Raw genomic sequence first — 16,986 nt, forward strand, 5'->3', positions numbered from 1 at the left:
ACGGACATGTACATACCACTACCAATGCCAAGGTGGGAAAATCGCCAATTGCAGAGTCACTGCAGGTCTAGATAAAGGACAGTTGATGATGCATGTTTCGGAACACGGCATCTGTTGTTACAATTCTTGCTTACCTATCTTGTGATACTTTGAAATTGATATGAAGCCTCAATGTTACGTGCGGCGTTCCGGTCGTGTACATGTGGTGCATGTTGTGCATGCATCCTGCGGTCGAATCCTCAAAACGTTGCGCCTTGGAGGCTCAATTACATCAAATCTCAATCCCTTGATTGCACTACTAAGATAAGATGATGTGCATAAGAGCATCTTGTCCACATGTTCTCATCAGCTCACTTTCTTTTCTATCAAGCGAAATTGCTAGCAGAGGTAGACAACTAACATCACAATACCCCTTAAAATGTCCAGGCCGAGGTACAAACATGGACATTTAATGACTTTAATGCAAATATCCATGTCCAAAAAATCAGCGGCAATCTGCAGTAGCATCGCAGGCCTGTGAAAAAAGACCCGATGCCGCTAAACCAGAGCCCTGTCAGCCAACCGTCCAGCGCCTAAAGAGGCCTAGAGCCAGCGACAAAGTGCCAGGCACGGGACAGTAAGACGTCATCGGACCCCCTAAAGCTGACATCCCAAAATCGAAGCTTGAGCATTTCCGGTGCAACATCAGCGAGCGGACTCGGACCTCGTGACGGTTCATTTCTCTGCCAACCTTGAATACCTCGGCCTGCCTTGACACAAGGCTCAGCCTCGTCTCGGCAAGGCTATCAAAAACATCCTCGATGCCCACGGACTCGCTGCCGCCGCCATGCTCTCCAAGCTCTTCTCCACCGCGGTAAAACTCGCCCTGCCGTCAACGCAAGCATCAGCGTCAGCGTCGTCGTATCCATACCGACCCTTGAGCCAAGATGACGATGACGAGAACCCAAACGATGGCGAGAGGCCGGATGAGCCCTCCCAAGTATCCGATGCGCAGTCCAAAGTTCATCGAGATGCGGCGGCCATGATGCTCATCAAGCTCGGCCGTTCGCCAGACGAGCTCATCACCGTTTCCCCGGCCGACGACGCCCGTATCCTTCGTCGCATCGATCTCGCCCTTCTTCCGCTCATGCTGTCCGTGTACTTTCTACAGGCCCTTGACAAGGCTACGCTGTCATATGCATCCATTTTCGGCCTCATCGACGACACGGATTTGGTGGGCGACGAGTTCTCATGGCTGGGTAGCATTGTTTACTTGGCGCAGCTCATCATGCAGTTGCCCTTGGCGTGGACCTTGGTCAAGCTCCCCATCGGAAAATTTACGAGCGCCATGGTTCTTGCATGGGGAATCACCTTGACTGGAATGACATGGGCGCATAGCTTTGGTCAGCTCATGGCGGCTCGTTTCTTTTTGGGTGCTTTTGAAGCTTGCGTTGGGCCAGCATTTGTTGCTATAACGCAGATGTGGTGGAGGCGAAGGTGCGCTATTGTCTTGAGACCTCTTATGTGTCATTGATGAAGTTAACCTTTTGTCGCAGAGAGCAAACAATGAGAATTGGGTCTTGGTATTGTATGAACGGTTTGACCTGGGTGGTGAGTCGGCCGTATCTTTCATGATACTATTATTTACTGACCTAGGAACTTGCAGTTTGGTAGTCTCATCACTTATGGACTCGCCAGTATAGAATCAAGCATGAAGCCTTATCAGGTAAACTCGCATCATGCTTCCTACTCTATCCATGCGTACCTACGCTAACACTATCCAAGATCATTTTTCTTTTCTTTGGTGCCGTAACAGTTGCGGTGTCTGGCGCCATGTTCTTTTGGATGCCAGATTCTCCTACTGAAGCAAAGTTTCTCAGCGATGAAGACAAGATCCTTGCTATAGAGCGACTTCGAAACAACCAGATGGGGGTCATGTCGCGAGAATGGAGAATTGCTCACTTCTTCGAGACCTTGCGAGATCCCAAAACCTGGCTGTGGGTAATCATGATATTTTGCATCTCTGTACCTTCAAATGGTATATCAACGTTCGGACCTCTCATTATCAAGTCTTTTGTGACAGACCCCTACAGAACCATATTATTCAACGTTCCAGTGGGGTTGTCGCATGTCTTGGTTGTTTCATTGAGTGCATACGCATCGATGAAGTGGAAGCTCAAGGGGCCAGTTATTGCCCTCTTGTGTATCCCTCCAATCATCGGCTTTTCAATTTTGCTGCACTATCCACACGATATTGAGCATAGAGGAATTTTGCTTGCTGGATATTTTTGTCTTTCCACATTTACAGGCATCAGTAAGTTTTCGTTCGAACTCGTAATCGCGGGCTTCGGTGACTAACGCTTAACAGCACCGCTCCTCTATTCATGGTCTGCACAGAATACAGCCGGAGATACGAAACGTAAATGTACTTCAGCGCTGGTGTTTATCGGGTCGTCTGCTGGAAATATCGTCGGGCCCTTGCTTTTCACACCCGACGAAGCTCCGTCGTATTCAAGAGGTTTACGAGCAAACATTGTGTTCTTCGCCATGGTTGTTTTATTCGTTGGCATTACGTCGCTCTACCTGAAATTTCTCAATTCCGATCATGCTAAGCGAAGAGTGGCTTTAGGAAAGAGTGCAGTTATTCTAGACATGAGTTTGGAGACGGCAGAAGAGGTAGAGCGAATGGAGGCGTTGGAGCAGGCGATGCGAGAGGGAACTCAAAGACTTTCTGAAGAAAACGGAGATACCCGCCTAGGAGGCGATGAAGAGAATGGAGTGCAACCAGATGATGTTAAAGGACGAAAGGCTTTTGCGGACATTACTGACCTCGAGAATGAGGATTTTGTCTTTGTGTTTTGAACTGTGTTGAGTCGGCGCCGGATACCCAATTTTCGTTTTCCTGCGTTCGCAGTGTCACAGCTTAATATACCCTGGCTCTGAATCGGCCTTGCATATATTACATGATTGTCGTGCCGTGGTTGGTTGGAGCACCCCTCACGCGCGTAAATGTCGCGTTGCTGCCTCCAGCTGATTCCGTGCTTTCGGCAGGATACATCTCTGCACGAAGTCAACCCAATAATATTGTATTCTAAGGCCTACAAAATATAAAGTGCAGCTCGCAAATCTCTTGCAATGCGGAGATATTCCTAGAGTGCACTTGATACGAGACATGAAAATTATCGAGCAAGCAAACTTGAACTGGAGGCTCTGCTGAGCCATTTAAATTGCCCACAGCAATCTAATCACGGTTACCAACGTCGTGGAACCCAGAGATAGTGCCATGTTCGACAAAAATGATATTGTACAGTTTCCGCTTTGATGGTCTCAGACGATAGGAGGAGCGAGAACTTTGCTAATGCTGTTCCGATTTAGAATAATATTGGGGATGCTGATGGTACTCGGAACGCAACATTTGATGCCCCTCTGCGAAAGTTGGCTCATACAGACTACATAGTAGGCTGGATTTGTGCCCTAAATACTGAATATGTTGCCGCGCAGGTCTTTCTCGATGAAAGGCATGAAGGTCCAGATTATGTATCCCCCAATGACAATAACGATTACACCTTGGGCAGGGTCGGGAGCCATAATGTCGTTATTGCTGTCTTACCGCAAGGGGAATACGGCGTATCAAGCGCCACAGGTGTTGCAAAAGACATGCTGCATAGCTTTCCCAATATCAGAATCGGTCTGATGGTTGGCATAGGAGGTGGCGCACCAAGTTCAAAGCATGATGTACGACTTGGGGATGTTGTTGTCAGTGCTCCTCGGGGGGGTAATGGGGGTGTTTTTCAATATGACTTCGGCAAGGCAGTTCAAGGGGGAGGTTTCCACACAACAGGTTTCCTTAATCAGCCACCGACATTTCTTCGGACTGCAGTTAACGGTCTTCAGGCTGAATATGAGATTAACGGTCACCAGCTTGAGGAGGCTATCGACAGTATCTTGGGGGAAATGCCACGGTTAAGGCGGAAGTACGGACGACCGCAAGCAAACAGTGATAGGTTATATAAACCTACAGTCATCCACCCTTCGGGCACCGAGGAAGACTGCATAAGTTCCTGTGGAAACGATTCCTCGATGTTAGAACAGCGAATGGACCGCAATGAAGATGAGGATAACCCTGGCATCCATTACGGCTTGATTGCCTCCGGAAACCAGATAATGAAAGATGCCACTATCCGCGACAAGGTAATCAAAGAAAAAGATGTCTTATGCTTTGAGACGGAAGCGGCTGGGTTAATGAACCAGTTTCCGTGTTTGGTTATTCGCGGCATTTGTGATTATTCAGACTCTCACAAAAATAATAAGTGGCAAGGCTACGCGGCGATGACAGCGGCAGCATATACAAAGGATCTTTTATACAGGATCCCTCTGTATAAGATTGAGGCGGAGAAAAAGATTAGTGATGTGCTTTCAAGTCAGTTTGAACTAAATATTGGATGGCTCCGCTAGACAAATACTGATCTGTTGTGTGATGGTAGTCGTTCAGGAAGGAGTTGATACGCTTGTCAATGTTCAACGAAACAAGGACCACCAAGAAATCCTCGAATGGCTTACACCAATTGACTATGCCCATCAACAAAGGGACTTTATGAAAATTCGGCAGCCAGACACGGGTCATTGGTTCCTAAGCTCAGAGGAGTACCAGACTTGGATTGAATCTGACAAGCAGACGCTATTTTGTCCAGGTGTCCCTGGAGCTGGGAAGACAATCATGACAGCGGTGGTTATCAACAACTTGTACAACAGGTACAAAGGCGATGCTGACATAGGCATTTCATATTTATTTTGCGACTACCGAAAACATAACGAACAGAAAGCAGAAGACCTAGTGGCAAACCTGTTGAAACAGCTGACTCAAAGACGCGATATGATACCAGACTCCATACAAAAACTGTATGCTGAATGCAAGAAGAACCCGAAACGACCATCTCTTAGCGAGTTATCGGAAGCTATGCGATCAGTTTGTCTCCTCTACTCCAAAGTCTTCATTATCGTCGACGCACTAGACGAATGCCAGACTGCAGATAGTTGCCGCAAATCTTTTTTATCTGAGATTTTCAAACTGCAAGAAAAGATAAATGTAAACTTCTTTGCAACTGCACGAAATATTCCGGATATCTTAGAGGCGTTTAAACACAGTTCCTCTCTAAAAATCAGCGCCAGAGAAGAAGACGTGCAAAAATACCTGGCCGGGAACATGGAGCGGCTCCCACCATTTGTCTTACGCAACCCCGAGCTGCAAAACGAAATAAAAACCATCATATCCAAGGTTGCTAATGGAATGTGAGTTTAAATAATAGTTCGATTAGGCTGTGAGTCTAACTATCTCCAGGTTTCTCATTGTGCGCTTACATGTTGATGCACTGGTCCACCTGCCCACTGTAGGGCATGTCAAACAAGCGCTGCGAAATTTGCCCAAAAGCCTAGATGTGACATACGAACGAGCAATGGAAAGAATTGAGACTCAAGGCGATGCCGTTCAAAAGTTGGCCAAAAAGGTTTTATGCTGGCTCATTTACGCAAGAAGAGTGCTCTCTGTAGCCGAGCTTCAGCACGCGGTAGCAGTTGAACCAAAGACCAAGCAGCTCAACGAGGACTTCATCCCAGATAAGGAAATCCTAGGCTCTGTCTGCGCAGGCCTAGTCACCTTCTATGCTGAGAGTGATACCGTACGGTTGGCTCATTATACCATCCAAGAATACTTTGAGCGAGAAGGGAAGCATTGGTTTCAAGATGCAGAAGCTGATATTGCAACAGCTTGCATAACTTACATCTCCTTTGACGTTTTTGAGGATTGGACGGCCAATATCCAGCAGCGCAAGCATAAATTTGCGCTATATCAATACGCCGTCAGGTTCTTCGGAAAACATGCCCGCGCGGCTCCAGAGACGATGCAACTAAGACAGCTGATACTAGATTTTCTGGGCAATGACGCCAAGATATACTCCGCCAGCGAGATGATAGAAGGGCTTCCTCCACTTCCAGAAGCCATTCATCTGGCAGCCTTTTTTGGGCTAGAAAGCATAATTGCACACTTCTTAGAAAATGGAAACGACACGAATGCCAGAGATTTCCTAGCGGATACACTCCATTGGGCTGTTGGAGGGGAGTGTACGGGTGCGATGAAGCTGCTGATCGACCACGGTGCTGCGATCAATCAGCAGGATATCTTGGGTCACACACCACTCTTCCGCGCATGCTATGACGGCAAGAAGGACGCTGCTAAGTGGCTGCTAGAGAACGGTGCCGATGTTGAATGTGCCGATGAGTTTGAGAGGTCGGCACTTGAATTAGCAGTCTGGGGCGACAGAGAAGGCCTCGTTAAGCTGCTGCTAGAAAATGGCGCCGATATCAAGTCTCCCAAGAACGGCAGCACATTGCTTTCTAAAGCTATCGCTCACAACCATGAGGGCATTGTCAAACTACTGTTAGAACATGGCGCGGATGCTAACTCTATATTTAACAACAAGCCGATGCTTTACAGTGCTATCAATTACAGATTTGAGGGCATTATTGAACTACTGTTAGAGAATGGCGCTAATGCTAACTCTATGTTCGACAACGAGCCGATGCTTTACGTCGCTATCACTTACAACCATGAGGGCATTGTCAAACTACTGTTAGAACATGGCGCTGATGCTAACCTTCCCAGTAAGGGCATCTTGCCATTATATGCGGCCCTCAAGACCAAAAATGAAACCATCATCAGGTTGTTGCTAAAGCATGGAGCAGACGTTAACCTTGCTGTTGACGGTAACTCACCATTGGCTAGAGCCATACGTTACACAGATGAAGCTATTATCAGGCAGCTGTTAGAGCTTGGAGCAGACGTTAATATTGTTGTTGACGGTGACTCACCATTGGCTGGACCTATACTTCTTGGAAACGAAAACATAGTCAGGCTGTTGCTGGAGAATGGCGCGGACGTTAACTATGTGAATAATTCTGGGAATTCGCCGCTAAGCGTAGCCATATGGAACGGAAGAGAAGGCATCGTCAGGCTGTTGCTGGAGAATGGCGCGGGTGCTGGCTTAGGTGGTAATCATGATTCGCCACTAAGTTTCGCCGCGTTTAGTCAAAGAGAAGGCATCGTCAGACTATTGCTGGAGAACGGTGTGAGTGCTGGCTTTAAATCAGCGCTCTTCATCGCAGAATTGGGGGGAAATGAGGATATGGTCAAGCTACTGCGAGAATACGGCGGCAAACTTGGATACGATATCAGTAGTTACAGGGAAGCATTGATACAGGTAGCTACACAATAAAGCTGCTGTCTCGTACTTAGGGATGAAACTTCGTCATTAATTACCTGGAAGATATATTAGGTGGTGAATCGGACATTAGTTAGATACCGCCTTACAGCTAGAATACCCAATCATCATTTACGCCCTTTCGAGGCTACATTTTTATTCAGAAGCCTAGAGGATATGTGACCAATTAGATCAGCCAAAGACGCTCTACAAGCGTCAGCCATTTTGACAAAGAACCATTACTATATCTAGGCTGGTTTTAAATCGGCCTGGGGGTGCACCTGATTGCCGTAGCCGTAATGGATCGTACCATCACCAGCCCCCTGAATAGCCCCTTGGTGCCTGATCGTGTACTATGGCCTACCTATGTTAACAGGTATGTGTGTGCGTGTGTGTACTTGATGTACCTATTAGTCAAATCAGCAGCATGTACGGAGTAGATGTAGAGGCTACGCATCATCGCACGCAGATCACGACTCTCGCAATACAGATCGATTTCCCGTGGATTTTGAGATGAGTCGAGAGCTTCACCTGCACTGGGCAGACAAGCTTGAACTGGATGTTCTCTGAAACACTGATTGTAACGATTGGAGGCACAGCCGACTTCGTAGATGCTTTGTTGCCACTTGCACAATGTCATTGACGTGTCTTTTCTTTGTCACAAATCGATTCTTTTGTTCTTCAAGCTCAAGAAAACCTTTTGTTCAACGAAGACTGTTACTAAATTTGGCACTGTTGACGTGGCCATGAAAGAAGGGCAGCTTGTCAGGGGCTTCACAGTGGGAAAGTTAAAGGGAAATGTCTTCGGTCTAAACCGAGGTCCGTTGCTCACAATGGAATATAAAAGAGAAGAATTTCCCCCCTCCGTTTAAGTCGGAGAAAGACAGGCATTTTTGGATCCCTCACTGCGCAATAACGTCTTACATACAAACTACATTACTTCTCTGTGCCTCTTTGTATTCATCACTCTTCTCTCGATCCAAACTTCGGACAGGTAGCAACCTGTAATAACCATCAGCGACATGGAAGCCATAGGCGATGCCCCTCAGCCAAATTTGACCCCTGCGGACTATACTGTCGGCTGGATCTGTAGCAATCATATAGAGTATGATGCCGCGCAGGTATTTCTAGACGAAACGCACTCGGGCATTGCGCCAAGTAACCCCAGTTACACATTGGGCAAAATTGGGAAACGCAATGTCGTTATTGCAACCATGGCTTACATGCTTCGCGAGGAAGCAACTGCCTTAAATCTTATATGCGATATGCAGTCTGCTTTTCCTAATATCAATATCAACTTGATGGTTGGTATCGGAAGTGGCGCGCCAAGTTCAAAGCACGATATACGGCTTGGAGATGTCGTGGTTGGTACTCCTTGCAATGGCAATCCGGGTGTCTTAGAATATCAAACAGTCCAAGATGGGACATTACATGAAACAACACGTCATTTAAACGAACCACATTCACTTCTTATGAAGTCAGTCGGCAAACTTCAGATCAGTTATGCGACAGAGGGTTACCAGATTGAAAAAGATATTAGCAATAGTTTAGAGAAGAAGCCAAGGCTGAGGCAGAAGTACGGCCGACCACAATCAAGCAGCGATAGGCTATATAAGTCTACAGTCAACCACCCTTTGAACACTGAAGAAGGCGGCATAATTTCCCACGGAAACAACGTGTCGATGTTAGTACAGCGACCGGAACGGGTTCGAAATAAGTCCAACCCCTGTATTCATCATGGCACGATTGCTTCGGTTTATCCTAGAACGATTGCTTCGGTCCATCCTGGCATGATTACTTCGGTTTATCCTAGCACGATTGCTTCGGTTCATCTTGGCACGCTTGCTTCGGGCAGCCAGATAATGAGGGACGCCATCATCCGAGATAAGCTAATTAGCGAAAAGAAAGATATCGTATGCTTTGACACGGAAGCTGTTGCAGTATTTATGTGCTTGGTTCCCGGTTTAGTTATTCGTGGCATCTGCGATTACTCAGATTCTCACAAGAATGAAGAATGGCAAGGCTACGCAGCAATGACGGCAGCGGCATATGCAAGGGATATCGTGCGCAATCTCCTTCCCTCAAAAGTATTCAGGAAAACGATGTTTTGACTGTTGAGGGACACCGGCCACTACGAGGTACAGCCACATTCGGCAAGAATGGAAACGTCGTCAGGCTGTTGCTGGGGCATGGCGCGGATGTTCACATTGCTAACGAGAGCATCTCACCATTAACTCAGGCTATCATTTTCAACAATGGAAGGATAATCCGGCTGTTATTAGGGAATGGCGCGAATTCAACTTCGTTGGGCATAGATAGATATGTACATGCATTTACCACTTGCACGGGCCTTTAGGGATGGAGATGAAGGCATAGTCAGGCTGTTGCTAGAATACGGCAGTGCTGGAAATAATGTCGGCAGTTAAGCATCGATAGTTACTCAATTAAGCTGCTTTTGTGCGCCTAAGTATGGAACTTCGTCATTGATGACCTGAAAGATGCATTGAGTGGTAAATCGGACATCAGTTAGATCCCGCTTGCCCGCCTTACAGCTGGGATGAACTGCATGTGTCTCATTTCCATGCGCAGCTACAGTCGCAGGGCTATGTAATCAATTGGCCAAAAAGGAATTGAGATTCCTCCAGTCACATGCTGTCCAAGTGAAGTTCAAGGGGTGAACAATTGGCTAATATCACTACGAGTATGTGGGCTTGCTGGAGATGTGAGCTGTCGCATGAGGCGGTGCTGGCCAGTGAGCGGATGCAAAGTGGAGGCTGGGGCGAAAGCCACGACAGCATCTGAGGCCGCCATTGAGCTGATCGAATCACTGACGCGAAGCTACTGAATGGCCAAGGAATTACACACAAGCTACTGTATTCATCTCGTAAACAAAGAGAGACAAAACAACAACAAGGGATTGGGATTCGTAGCTTGTTGTCGCTTATAAAGAGGTATAAAAAGGGCGGGTGCTGCATGGACAAGCCCCTACATTCGCATCCAACACGGCTTCGTCTTCTACAGGGTATCGGCAACCATTTCGTCATCGGACCATAGCACTCCCCAAATACCTCATTCTTCTCGCTGGTCTGGTCCTGTTCTTATCCCTCATTCCCATCATCAATTTTTCTACATCTCAAACAAACATGTCGGGAGACGGCTTTCGTTCAGTCGCCTATTTTGTCAACTGGTATGTATCATATCCTAACATAAATGCATCAACACCTCATCATTTACACGCATGTCCCGGCTGACACGGCTTCTCCAAAATCAAGGGCCATCTATGCTAGAAAGCATCGCCCTCAAGATCTCCCCGTTGACAAACTCACTCATATCCTCTATGCCTTTGCCAATGTCCGCCAAGATAGCGGGGAAGTGTATGTCTTGAATCTCTCTTACCCCCCTTTCGTGATTATAGCGCGCTAAGTAATGATAGACACATGACGGATGGCTGGGCGGACACAGACATTCATTGGGAGGGCGACTCGTGGAATGACACGGGAAACAACATGTATGGATGCCTAAAGCAGCTAAATCTTCTCAAAAAGCGCAACCGCAACCTCAAGGTTTTGCTGTCCATTGGCGGTTGGACATACAGCGGCAACTTCAAGGGTCCGGCCAGCACTCAGCAGGGCCGTGAGACATTCGCCAAATCCAGTCTCGAGCTGCTCAAAAACTTGGGTTTCGATGGACTCGATATCGATTGGGAGTATCCTCAGAATGCAGACGAGGCCAGGAATTTTGTTGAGCTTCTCGCCACCGTCCGCAGAGAGCTGGACGCTTATTCTGCCACCCTTCCAAACTACAGCCACTTTGAACTGACTGTTGCCTGTCCCGCCGGAGCTACGCACTTCCAGAAGCTTGATGTCCCAGGAATGGACCAATATCTTGATTTCTGGAACTTGATGGCTTACGACTATGCGGGGTCTTGGGACCAGACGAGCGGCCATCAGGCGAACCTCCATCCGTCACTTGACAACCCTACGTCTACTCCCTTTTCTACCGATGCAGCCATCGACTTCTATACCAGGAGTGGTGTAGCACCTAGCAAGATTGTGCTCGGAATGCCCATCTATGGTCGTGCATTTGAGAATACCGATGGCCCTGGCAGGCCTTACAATGGTATTGGTGAGGGGTCGTGGGAGAATGGCATCTTTGACTACAAGGTTCTCCCTCACCCAGGCTCTCAAGAAATTTGGGATCAAAAAACTGGCGCCAGCTACAGCTACAACCCCCAGACAAGGAAGCTTGTCTCCTATGACACCCCTCATGCTAGCAGAGCCAAGGCTGGGTATATCAAGGAGTGGGGTCTTGGAGGTGGCATGTGGTGGGAGAGCAGCGGAGACAAGGAGGGCCCTGACAGCTTGATCGGTATTGTGGTGAATGAGTTTGGAGGCCCTGGGGCGTTGCAGAGGAAGGACAACTGCATCGACTATCCGCAGTCGAAATATGACAATCTGAAGAATGGATTCCCAAACAACTGAGGGGTGGGGGGAGAGACAAGGGGACAAAATGCACATCCAAGCAGGTAGAACGAACGAGAACATGATATGACACTGACATATATATGAATCAGCATACATATAAGATGAATTGAAAGAATGATTTGATAGTGATAATGTAAGTATGCATCTCACTTTGATATCAGTTGGGCATGAGATTCATGCATGTGCAACCACACTGATTGCATTCTGAAGCGAATTCAAGGTACAAAGCCAAAGTACCAAGCAAAATGTGCCCCGCTATCTGCCCACGTGACTCCTCCCACATCACTGTTCCTGCCGGCTGCAAAATCCAATTGGTCCGTGCGCTAAGCTCAAAGCTACCAGAAAAATTTCGTCGACCAAAAAAAAAAGTTTGGATGCGAAGATCTTGGAAAAAACTCCAACTCGAGGCAACCAATTGCAATCACCGCGTCTCTCTTCCACCTCTGTTCCTCAATCTAACGGCGTCGCCCGGGAAGAGATTACAATGGCGCACGTCGATTACGTCCTTTTCGAAGCCGCCCTGGGCTATGCCCTCTTCAACGTGGTGCACCAGGCCGATGCTGTTGGTGCCAAGTTGAAGGAGGTGCAGACTGCAGTCAACGAGTTGCCCAAGTTTAGCAAGATGGTCAATCTCGTTAACTTCACTCCTTTCAGGTAATTCCTTGTCCTTGTTCCTATGTGACCGCGATTGAGGCGAAAGGAGACTGATACGGGTGCAAAAGTGGTCACATTGAGGCTCTCGAGAACGTCAACCTGATTTCTGAGGGCATCGTTTCCGATCAGCTCAAGTCGGTTCTTGAGCTCAATCTCCCTCAGACGAGCGGAAAGAAGAGCAAGATCACTCTTGGTGTTGCCGAAAAGAACCTTGGTAGCGCCATCAAGGCCCAGTTCCCTGGCCTCTCCATCGAGACGATCGAAACCTCCGTGGTTGTTGCCGAACTTATCCGTGGCATTCGTCTACATGCTGAGAAGCTCCTCAAGGGTCTCCAGTCTGGTGACCTCAGCAAGGCCTCTCTGGGTCTGGCTCACGCCTACTCCCGTGCCAAGGTCAAGTTCAACGTCACCCGCAATGACAACCACATCATCCAGGCTATTGCCACTGTCGACTTCCAGGACAAGGGTGTCAACGGCTTCTTCATGCGCCTTCGCGAATGGTACGGCTCTCACTTCCCTGAGCTCCAGAGATTTACCTCAGACAACTACACCTACGCCCAGCTTGTCGGCGTCATTGGAAACAAGAAGACTCTCACTGATGAGAAGCTGCACGACATCGCCGCTATCCTTGGTGAGGACGGTGAGAAGGCCCAGGCCATCATCGATGCCGCCAAGGTCTCCATGGGATATGATCTTGCCGGCACTGATTTCGAGATCATCGATCAGCTCTCTCGCCTTGTCATCAAGCAGGCTGACAACCGCCGCAACACCTCTACTTATCTTGACGAGAAGCTTGACCAGGTCGCGCCCAACCTGAAGGCTCTGCTCGGATCCAGCGTTGCTGCTCGCCTCATCTCCCACGCTGGTTCTCTCACCAGCTTGGCTAAGCTGCCTTCATCAACTCTGCAGATTCTTGGTGCTGAGAAGGCCCTTTTCCGTGCTCTCAAGACTAAGGGTAACACTCCCAAGTTCGGCCTCCTGTTCCACGCTGGTGCTATTGCCAAGGCCAGCAAGCAGAACAAGGGTCGCATGTCCCGCTGTGTCGCCAACAAGGCTTCCATGGCTTCTCGTATCGATGTCTTCTCCGCTGAGCCTTCTACCCGGTTCGGCGATGCCTTCAAGCAGCAAGTGGATGAGCGTCTGGAATTTTACGCCACTGGCAAGCGCCCCACAAAGAACTCTGATGTTATCGTACGTTTACACTTTTCTTCTCATCTGTTTCCTCTCTCTTGATATGCTGAGCATGAAACTAACTTTGATCCAGAAATCCGTCATGGAGTCTCTCGGAGATGCCGGTGAGACCTTTGATGAGGATATGATTGATGCCCCTGATGCTGCCGCCTCCAAGAAGGAGAAGAAGGACAAGAAGAAGGATAAGAAGGAGAAGAAAGAGAAGAAGGAAAAGAAGCGCAAGCACGAGGAGGACGAGGATGTTCCTATGACCAACGCCGCCGATGGTGAGAAGAAAAAGAAGAAGAAGAAGTCCAAGTCCAAGGATGAGTAGATCTCCTCCGAGTCCAAGGATGCTTCGACTGATTAAATTCCACCAAGGTGGGCTCAACCAGAGGTTGGGGTTGAGATAATGGGAAAGTATGGGGACGGTGCCTTGGCTTGCGACAAGGGCGATAAGAAGAAGAGCGACGAGAAACTCAGCAAAAAAAGAAGAAGCTGAGTGCCGTGCTTGCCAACGAACGCTCTACCGATCTCGATCAGGATTCTGAGGAATACTTGGAGCCCATGCCCATGAAGGACAGGAGCAATAAGGTCCAACAAGAGCAAGTCGTCTGAGGCTGAGTAGGTTGAGTAGCATTGGGAGGCCGGCTCTGGCCCGGGGTGGTATCTGCACTTCACTTTGAGGGAGTTGTAAAGGAATCTGGAAACGGCGTTCAAGGAAGCTTTGCTATGATAATTTGTACATATGAAGGGATGCATACCCGATCTTGACGTTGCAATGTCGATTTAACCTAGGTGGTTGGCATAGGCACGATTGAATTGAAGTTCTGCAAATTACAAATCTGGCCATTTCGTGAACATAACTCTGTCCAAAGCTGGCCATTTCGCGGGGCATCTTGAGTGTGCAAGCATCACACTGGAATCGGTGATGTACATACAGCAATATGGGGTTGACACCAGACAACCGACCCTACTCTCGGTTAAAGTGGATCGAAAATAATTTTGGATCGCGCAAAAAATGAAAAAGAAAATTATTATACGGGGTACCTTGATAGCTTCATGGGGGCTCATATCGCCTTATCAAAATTACTCCAGCATTACTTCGTACAGACAAACATCACATTGTCATAAAGACGGCACAGGTACGGAGTAATTGATCCCGCAATCATTGCACATTGTCACATGAACTACAGTTTCCGAAAACTCCAAACGTGTCTCAAATCAAGCATTCATTACCAGAAGCCGCCGGATGTGCTCTCTAATGCTACATCAACGCCTTTGTGTGTTATGGCAGTCCCATGGCTCCAGCTGTCCAATCCACAATAATTTTTTTCCCTTTTTGAAAGTTTTGTCGTTTACTGCTTGTCGAAGACGTAGGTCAGGTGGCAACGACCACAGTATTGACGGTCAGGCATGGCAGCCATGAAGACACCAGCACCGCACTGGATAGCAAAATCGTATTAGTCTTGCTGCTTTGCCACACAGGGTTTGAAATCATTTGGAATCATTGCAGGGGATGAACTCACAGTCTCGCTGGGGCACTCGCGGCGGAGACGCTCGATGTTACCATCGTTGCTGACCTTGTAGTACTTGAGGACAGCCAACTTGGTCTTCTTGCGCTTGTGCTTGATCTTCTTGGGGGTGGTGTAGACCTTCTTCTTTCTCTTCTTGGCACCACCACGCAGGCGCAGGACCAGGTGGAGGGTAGACTCCTTCTGGATGTTGTAGTCGGAGAGGGTTCGGCCATCCTCCAGCTGCTTACCAGCGAAGATCAATCGCTGCTGGTCCGGGGGAATGCCCTCCTTGTCCTGGATCTTGGACTTGACATTGTCGATGGTGTCGGAAGACTCCACCTCAAGGGTGATCGTCTTCCCCGTGAGGGTCTTGACGAAAATCTGCATCTTGCCTAACTGGAAGGGTTAGATTTGTTTGCCCAGCATACATTGCCTGCGTGAGTTGACTTTGGGGAGAAGAAGGCGAGAATTGCCGTTGTTGCAACGACAACGAGCAATATCTCGGGATTTGGGAAATAGAGCTCCGGGAAACAAAAGAAGAATATTCAAGAGGGAGACATCAACGATGATTCCCTCATGAAGCCCCCGGAGCTCATGAAGGGCAGATAGAAATGCAGCATCTTTCAGACATACCTCGACAATAGACCTATTGCCGTCCTAAGCAATCTTCAGATGTTGCGGATGATGAGGGAGCAGTACATTTCCATGGTGTGGCGCGCCAGAAAATTCACCTCCGGCGGGCACCAGCAGACGAGGTCACATGACCTAGGGTTTCCGCAATGGCTGCCCTGCCCCTCGCGAAATTTGGCAGCAAAATACCCGATTGTGCACAGTGGAGGCACTAAAACTTGGGCCTGTGGCAATTGGATGTGGAATACTTTCGCGAAAGCCCTAGCCGATCCGCGAGTTTCTTTTTGACAAGCACCAATTCCAGTACGTGAACCGAACTCCTTTCTCTTTCCTTTTCCCTTCTGCGTGAGAATCTAACAGTTCAATCCAGACACCGCCAAAATGGTCAAGAAGAGAAAGAACAAGTATGCATCGCCCTTCTATCCGCTGCCTCCGTCATTTTCCATTCATCAGTCAAGCTGCTTCCACACGATGTTCCCCGTCAACAGCAGCTTTTCATGATGGATGACGATGGAGAACAATTATATCTGTACTTCGAGACACGATGCTAACAAAACAACAGCGGCCGCAACAAGAAGGGCCGCGGCCACACCAAGCCCATCCGCTGCAGCAACTGCTCGCGATGCACTCCCAAGGATAAGGCGATCAAGCGCTTCACCATCCGCAACATGGTCGAGTCTGCTGCCATCCGTATGTCAAACCCGTCCCTGAGAGTCTCGATTCTCAAAAGCAGCTTCAGTCTGAGATTGGCTTCGCTAACTGGTATCTCTAGGTGATATCTCCGATGCCTCTGTCTTCGCCGAGTACACTGTCCCCAAGATGTACCTGAAGCTGCAGTACTGCGTCTCTTGCGCTATCCACGGCAAGATTGTCCGGTACGTTGCCTCCCCTGGGAGTGTTACAACTGCGCCTTTCTGGCGTATGTGCTTCAGATGAGCCTTGGTTGTACTTTGGGACGTTCACACACGTCCCAGCTCTCGAACATATATCCCCCGTCTCCCCCGTAAAGGTACGTTTGACGCTGACAGAATCCAAATAGTGTCCGATCTCGCGTGGGTCGCCGTAACAGGGCTCCCCCTCCTCGTGTCCGCTACAACAAGGACGGCAAGAAGATCACCCCTACCGCTGCCCCCAAGGTTTAAAAATGGGTATGACGGGAATGGGTTGGACGGAGTCTGGTTTACTTTAACGCCTTCATGTAATTTGCTTAGATGAATACCCGGGACAAAGAGAATCCTGGAGCCTAAATGAATCGGACTTTTTTTTCTTGTTGAAAAGATTCAAACCATTGTGTGCCTC

At 48.4% G+C, this 16,986-nt stretch overlaps 6 protein-coding genes across 6 annotated transcripts; 5 read left to right on the forward strand and 1 right to left on the reverse strand.

Annotated features, from left to right (window-relative positions):
- Positions 1-682: 682 nt before the first annotated feature.
- Positions 683-2,981, forward strand: V8C40DRAFT_242177 (major facilitator superfamily domain-containing protein). Its single transcript, XM_083215174.1, has 5 exons — positions 683-1,476; positions 1,536-1,590; positions 1,646-1,705; positions 1,765-2,293; positions 2,348-2,981. Exons 1-5 carry the CDS (start codon positions 827-829, stop codon positions 2,839-2,841), a joined length of 1,788 nt encoding a protein of 595 aa, XP_083074032.1. The 5' UTR covers positions 683-826; the 3' UTR covers positions 2,842-2,981.
- Positions 2,982-7,384, forward strand: V8C40DRAFT_242180 (uncharacterized protein). Its single transcript, XM_083215175.1, has 4 exons — positions 2,982-3,283; positions 3,355-4,399; positions 4,464-5,268; positions 5,318-7,384. Exons 1-4 carry the CDS (start codon positions 3,263-3,265, stop codon positions 7,245-7,247), a joined length of 3,801 nt encoding a protein of 1,266 aa, XP_083074033.1. The 5' UTR covers positions 2,982-3,262; the 3' UTR covers positions 7,248-7,384.
- Positions 7,385-10,050: 2,666 nt separating this feature from the next.
- Positions 10,051-11,848, forward strand: V8C40DRAFT_242184 (glycoside hydrolase superfamily). The gene is made up of 3 exons (XM_083215176.1): positions 10,051-10,419; positions 10,505-10,606; positions 10,666-11,848. The coding sequence occupies exons 1-3, from the start codon at positions 10,376-10,378 to the stop codon at positions 11,711-11,713; spliced, it is 1,194 nt and encodes a 397-aa protein (XP_083074034.1). The 5' UTR covers positions 10,051-10,375; the 3' UTR covers positions 11,714-11,848.
- A 227-nt stretch (positions 11,849-12,075) lies between these two features.
- V8C40DRAFT_242188 (snoRNP complex protein NOP56) lies at positions 12,076-14,384 on the forward strand. The gene is made up of 3 exons (XM_083215177.1): positions 12,076-12,370; positions 12,439-13,561; positions 13,635-14,384. The coding sequence occupies exons 1-3, from the start codon at positions 12,201-12,203 to the stop codon at positions 13,872-13,874; spliced, it is 1,533 nt and encodes a 510-aa protein (XP_083074035.1). The 5' UTR covers positions 12,076-12,200; the 3' UTR covers positions 13,875-14,384.
- A 233-nt stretch (positions 14,385-14,617) lies between these two features.
- On the reverse strand, positions 14,618-15,751 carry V8C40DRAFT_242195 (ubiquitin family-domain-containing protein). The gene is made up of 3 exons (XM_083215178.1): positions 15,691-15,751; positions 15,070-15,453; positions 14,618-14,985 (listed from the first exon to the last, which is right to left on the reverse strand). Exons 2-3 carry the CDS (start codon positions 15,442-15,444, stop codon positions 14,899-14,901), a joined length of 462 nt encoding a protein of 153 aa, XP_083074036.1. The 5' UTR covers positions 15,445-15,453; positions 15,691-15,751; the 3' UTR covers positions 14,618-14,898.
- Positions 15,752-15,892: 141 nt separating this feature from the next.
- V8C40DRAFT_242200 (40S ribosomal protein eS26) lies at positions 15,893-16,972 on the forward strand. Its single transcript, XM_083215179.1, has 5 exons — positions 15,893-15,990; positions 16,058-16,091; positions 16,250-16,377; positions 16,460-16,562; positions 16,727-16,972. The coding sequence occupies exons 2-5, from the start codon at positions 16,069-16,071 to the stop codon at positions 16,827-16,829; spliced, it is 357 nt and encodes a 118-aa protein (XP_083074037.1). The 5' UTR covers positions 15,893-15,990; positions 16,058-16,068; the 3' UTR covers positions 16,830-16,972.
- The last annotated feature ends 14 nt before the right edge of the window (positions 16,973-16,986 follow it).

Source organism: Trichoderma camerunense, assembly GCF_050948025.1.
Source record: "Trichoderma camerunense strain CBS 138272 chromosome Unknown V8C40scaffold_7, whole genome shotgun sequence".
Classification (NCBI taxonomy): Eukaryota; Fungi; Ascomycota; class Sordariomycetes; order Hypocreales; family Hypocreaceae; genus Trichoderma; species Trichoderma camerunense.

Bases quoted from the DNA above. Each gene is read 5' to 3' on its own strand.
- V8C40DRAFT_242177 (XM_083215174.1), top strand. From the start codon at position 827: ATGCTCTCCAAGCTCTTCTCCACCGCGGTAAAACTCGCCCTGCCGTCA. The intron at 1,477-1,535 runs GTGCGCTATTGT...CTTTTGTCGCAG, and splicing joins CAGATGTGGTGGAGGCGAAG to AGAGCAAACAATGAGAATTG. The intron at 1,706-1,764 runs GTAAACTCGCAT...ACACTATCCAAG, and splicing joins CAAGCATGAAGCCTTATCAG to ATCATTTTTCTTTTCTTTGG.
- V8C40DRAFT_242180 (XM_083215175.1), top strand. From the start codon at position 3,263: ATGTTCGACAAAAATGATATT. The intron at 3,284-3,354 runs GTACAGTTTCCG...GTTCCGATTTAG, and splicing joins TGTTCGACAAAAATGATATT to AATAATATTGGGGATGCTGA. The intron at 4,400-4,463 runs GTCAGTTTGAAC...GTGTGATGGTAG, and splicing joins GATTAGTGATGTGCTTTCAA to TCGTTCAGGAAGGAGTTGAT.
- V8C40DRAFT_242184 (XM_083215176.1), top strand. From the start codon at position 10,376: ATGTCGGGAGACGGCTTTCGTTCAGTCGCCTATTTTGTCAACTG. The intron at 10,420-10,504 runs GTATGTATCATA...TCCAAAATCAAG, and splicing joins GTCGCCTATTTTGTCAACTG to GGCCATCTATGCTAGAAAGC. The intron at 10,607-10,665 runs GTATGTCTTGAA...AAGTAATGATAG, and splicing joins CGCCAAGATAGCGGGGAAGT to ACACATGACGGATGGCTGGG.
- V8C40DRAFT_242188 (XM_083215177.1), top strand. From the start codon at position 12,201: ATGGCGCACGTCGATTACGTCCTTTTCGAAGCCGCCCTGGGCTATGCC. The intron at 12,371-12,438 runs GTAATTCCTTGT...CGGGTGCAAAAG, and splicing joins GTTAACTTCACTCCTTTCAG to TGGTCACATTGAGGCTCTCG. The intron at 13,562-13,634 runs GTACGTTTACAC...ACTTTGATCCAG, and splicing joins CAAAGAACTCTGATGTTATC to AAATCCGTCATGGAGTCTCT.
- V8C40DRAFT_242195 (XM_083215178.1), bottom strand. From the start codon at position 15,444: ATGCAGATTTTCGTCAAGACCCTCACGGGGAAGACGATCACCCTTGAG. The intron at 14,986-15,069 runs GTGAGTTCATCC...TTTGCTATCCAG, and splicing joins GCGAGTGCCCCAGCGAGACT to TGCGGTGCTGGTGTCTTCAT.
- V8C40DRAFT_242200 (XM_083215179.1), top strand. From the start codon at position 16,069: ATGGTCAAGAAGAGAAAGAACAA. The intron at 16,092-16,249 runs GTATGCATCGCC...ACAAAACAACAG, and splicing joins GTCAAGAAGAGAAAGAACAA to CGGCCGCAACAAGAAGGGCC. The intron at 16,378-16,459 runs GTATGTCAAACC...TGGTATCTCTAG, and splicing joins GGTCGAGTCTGCTGCCATCC to GTGATATCTCCGATGCCTCT.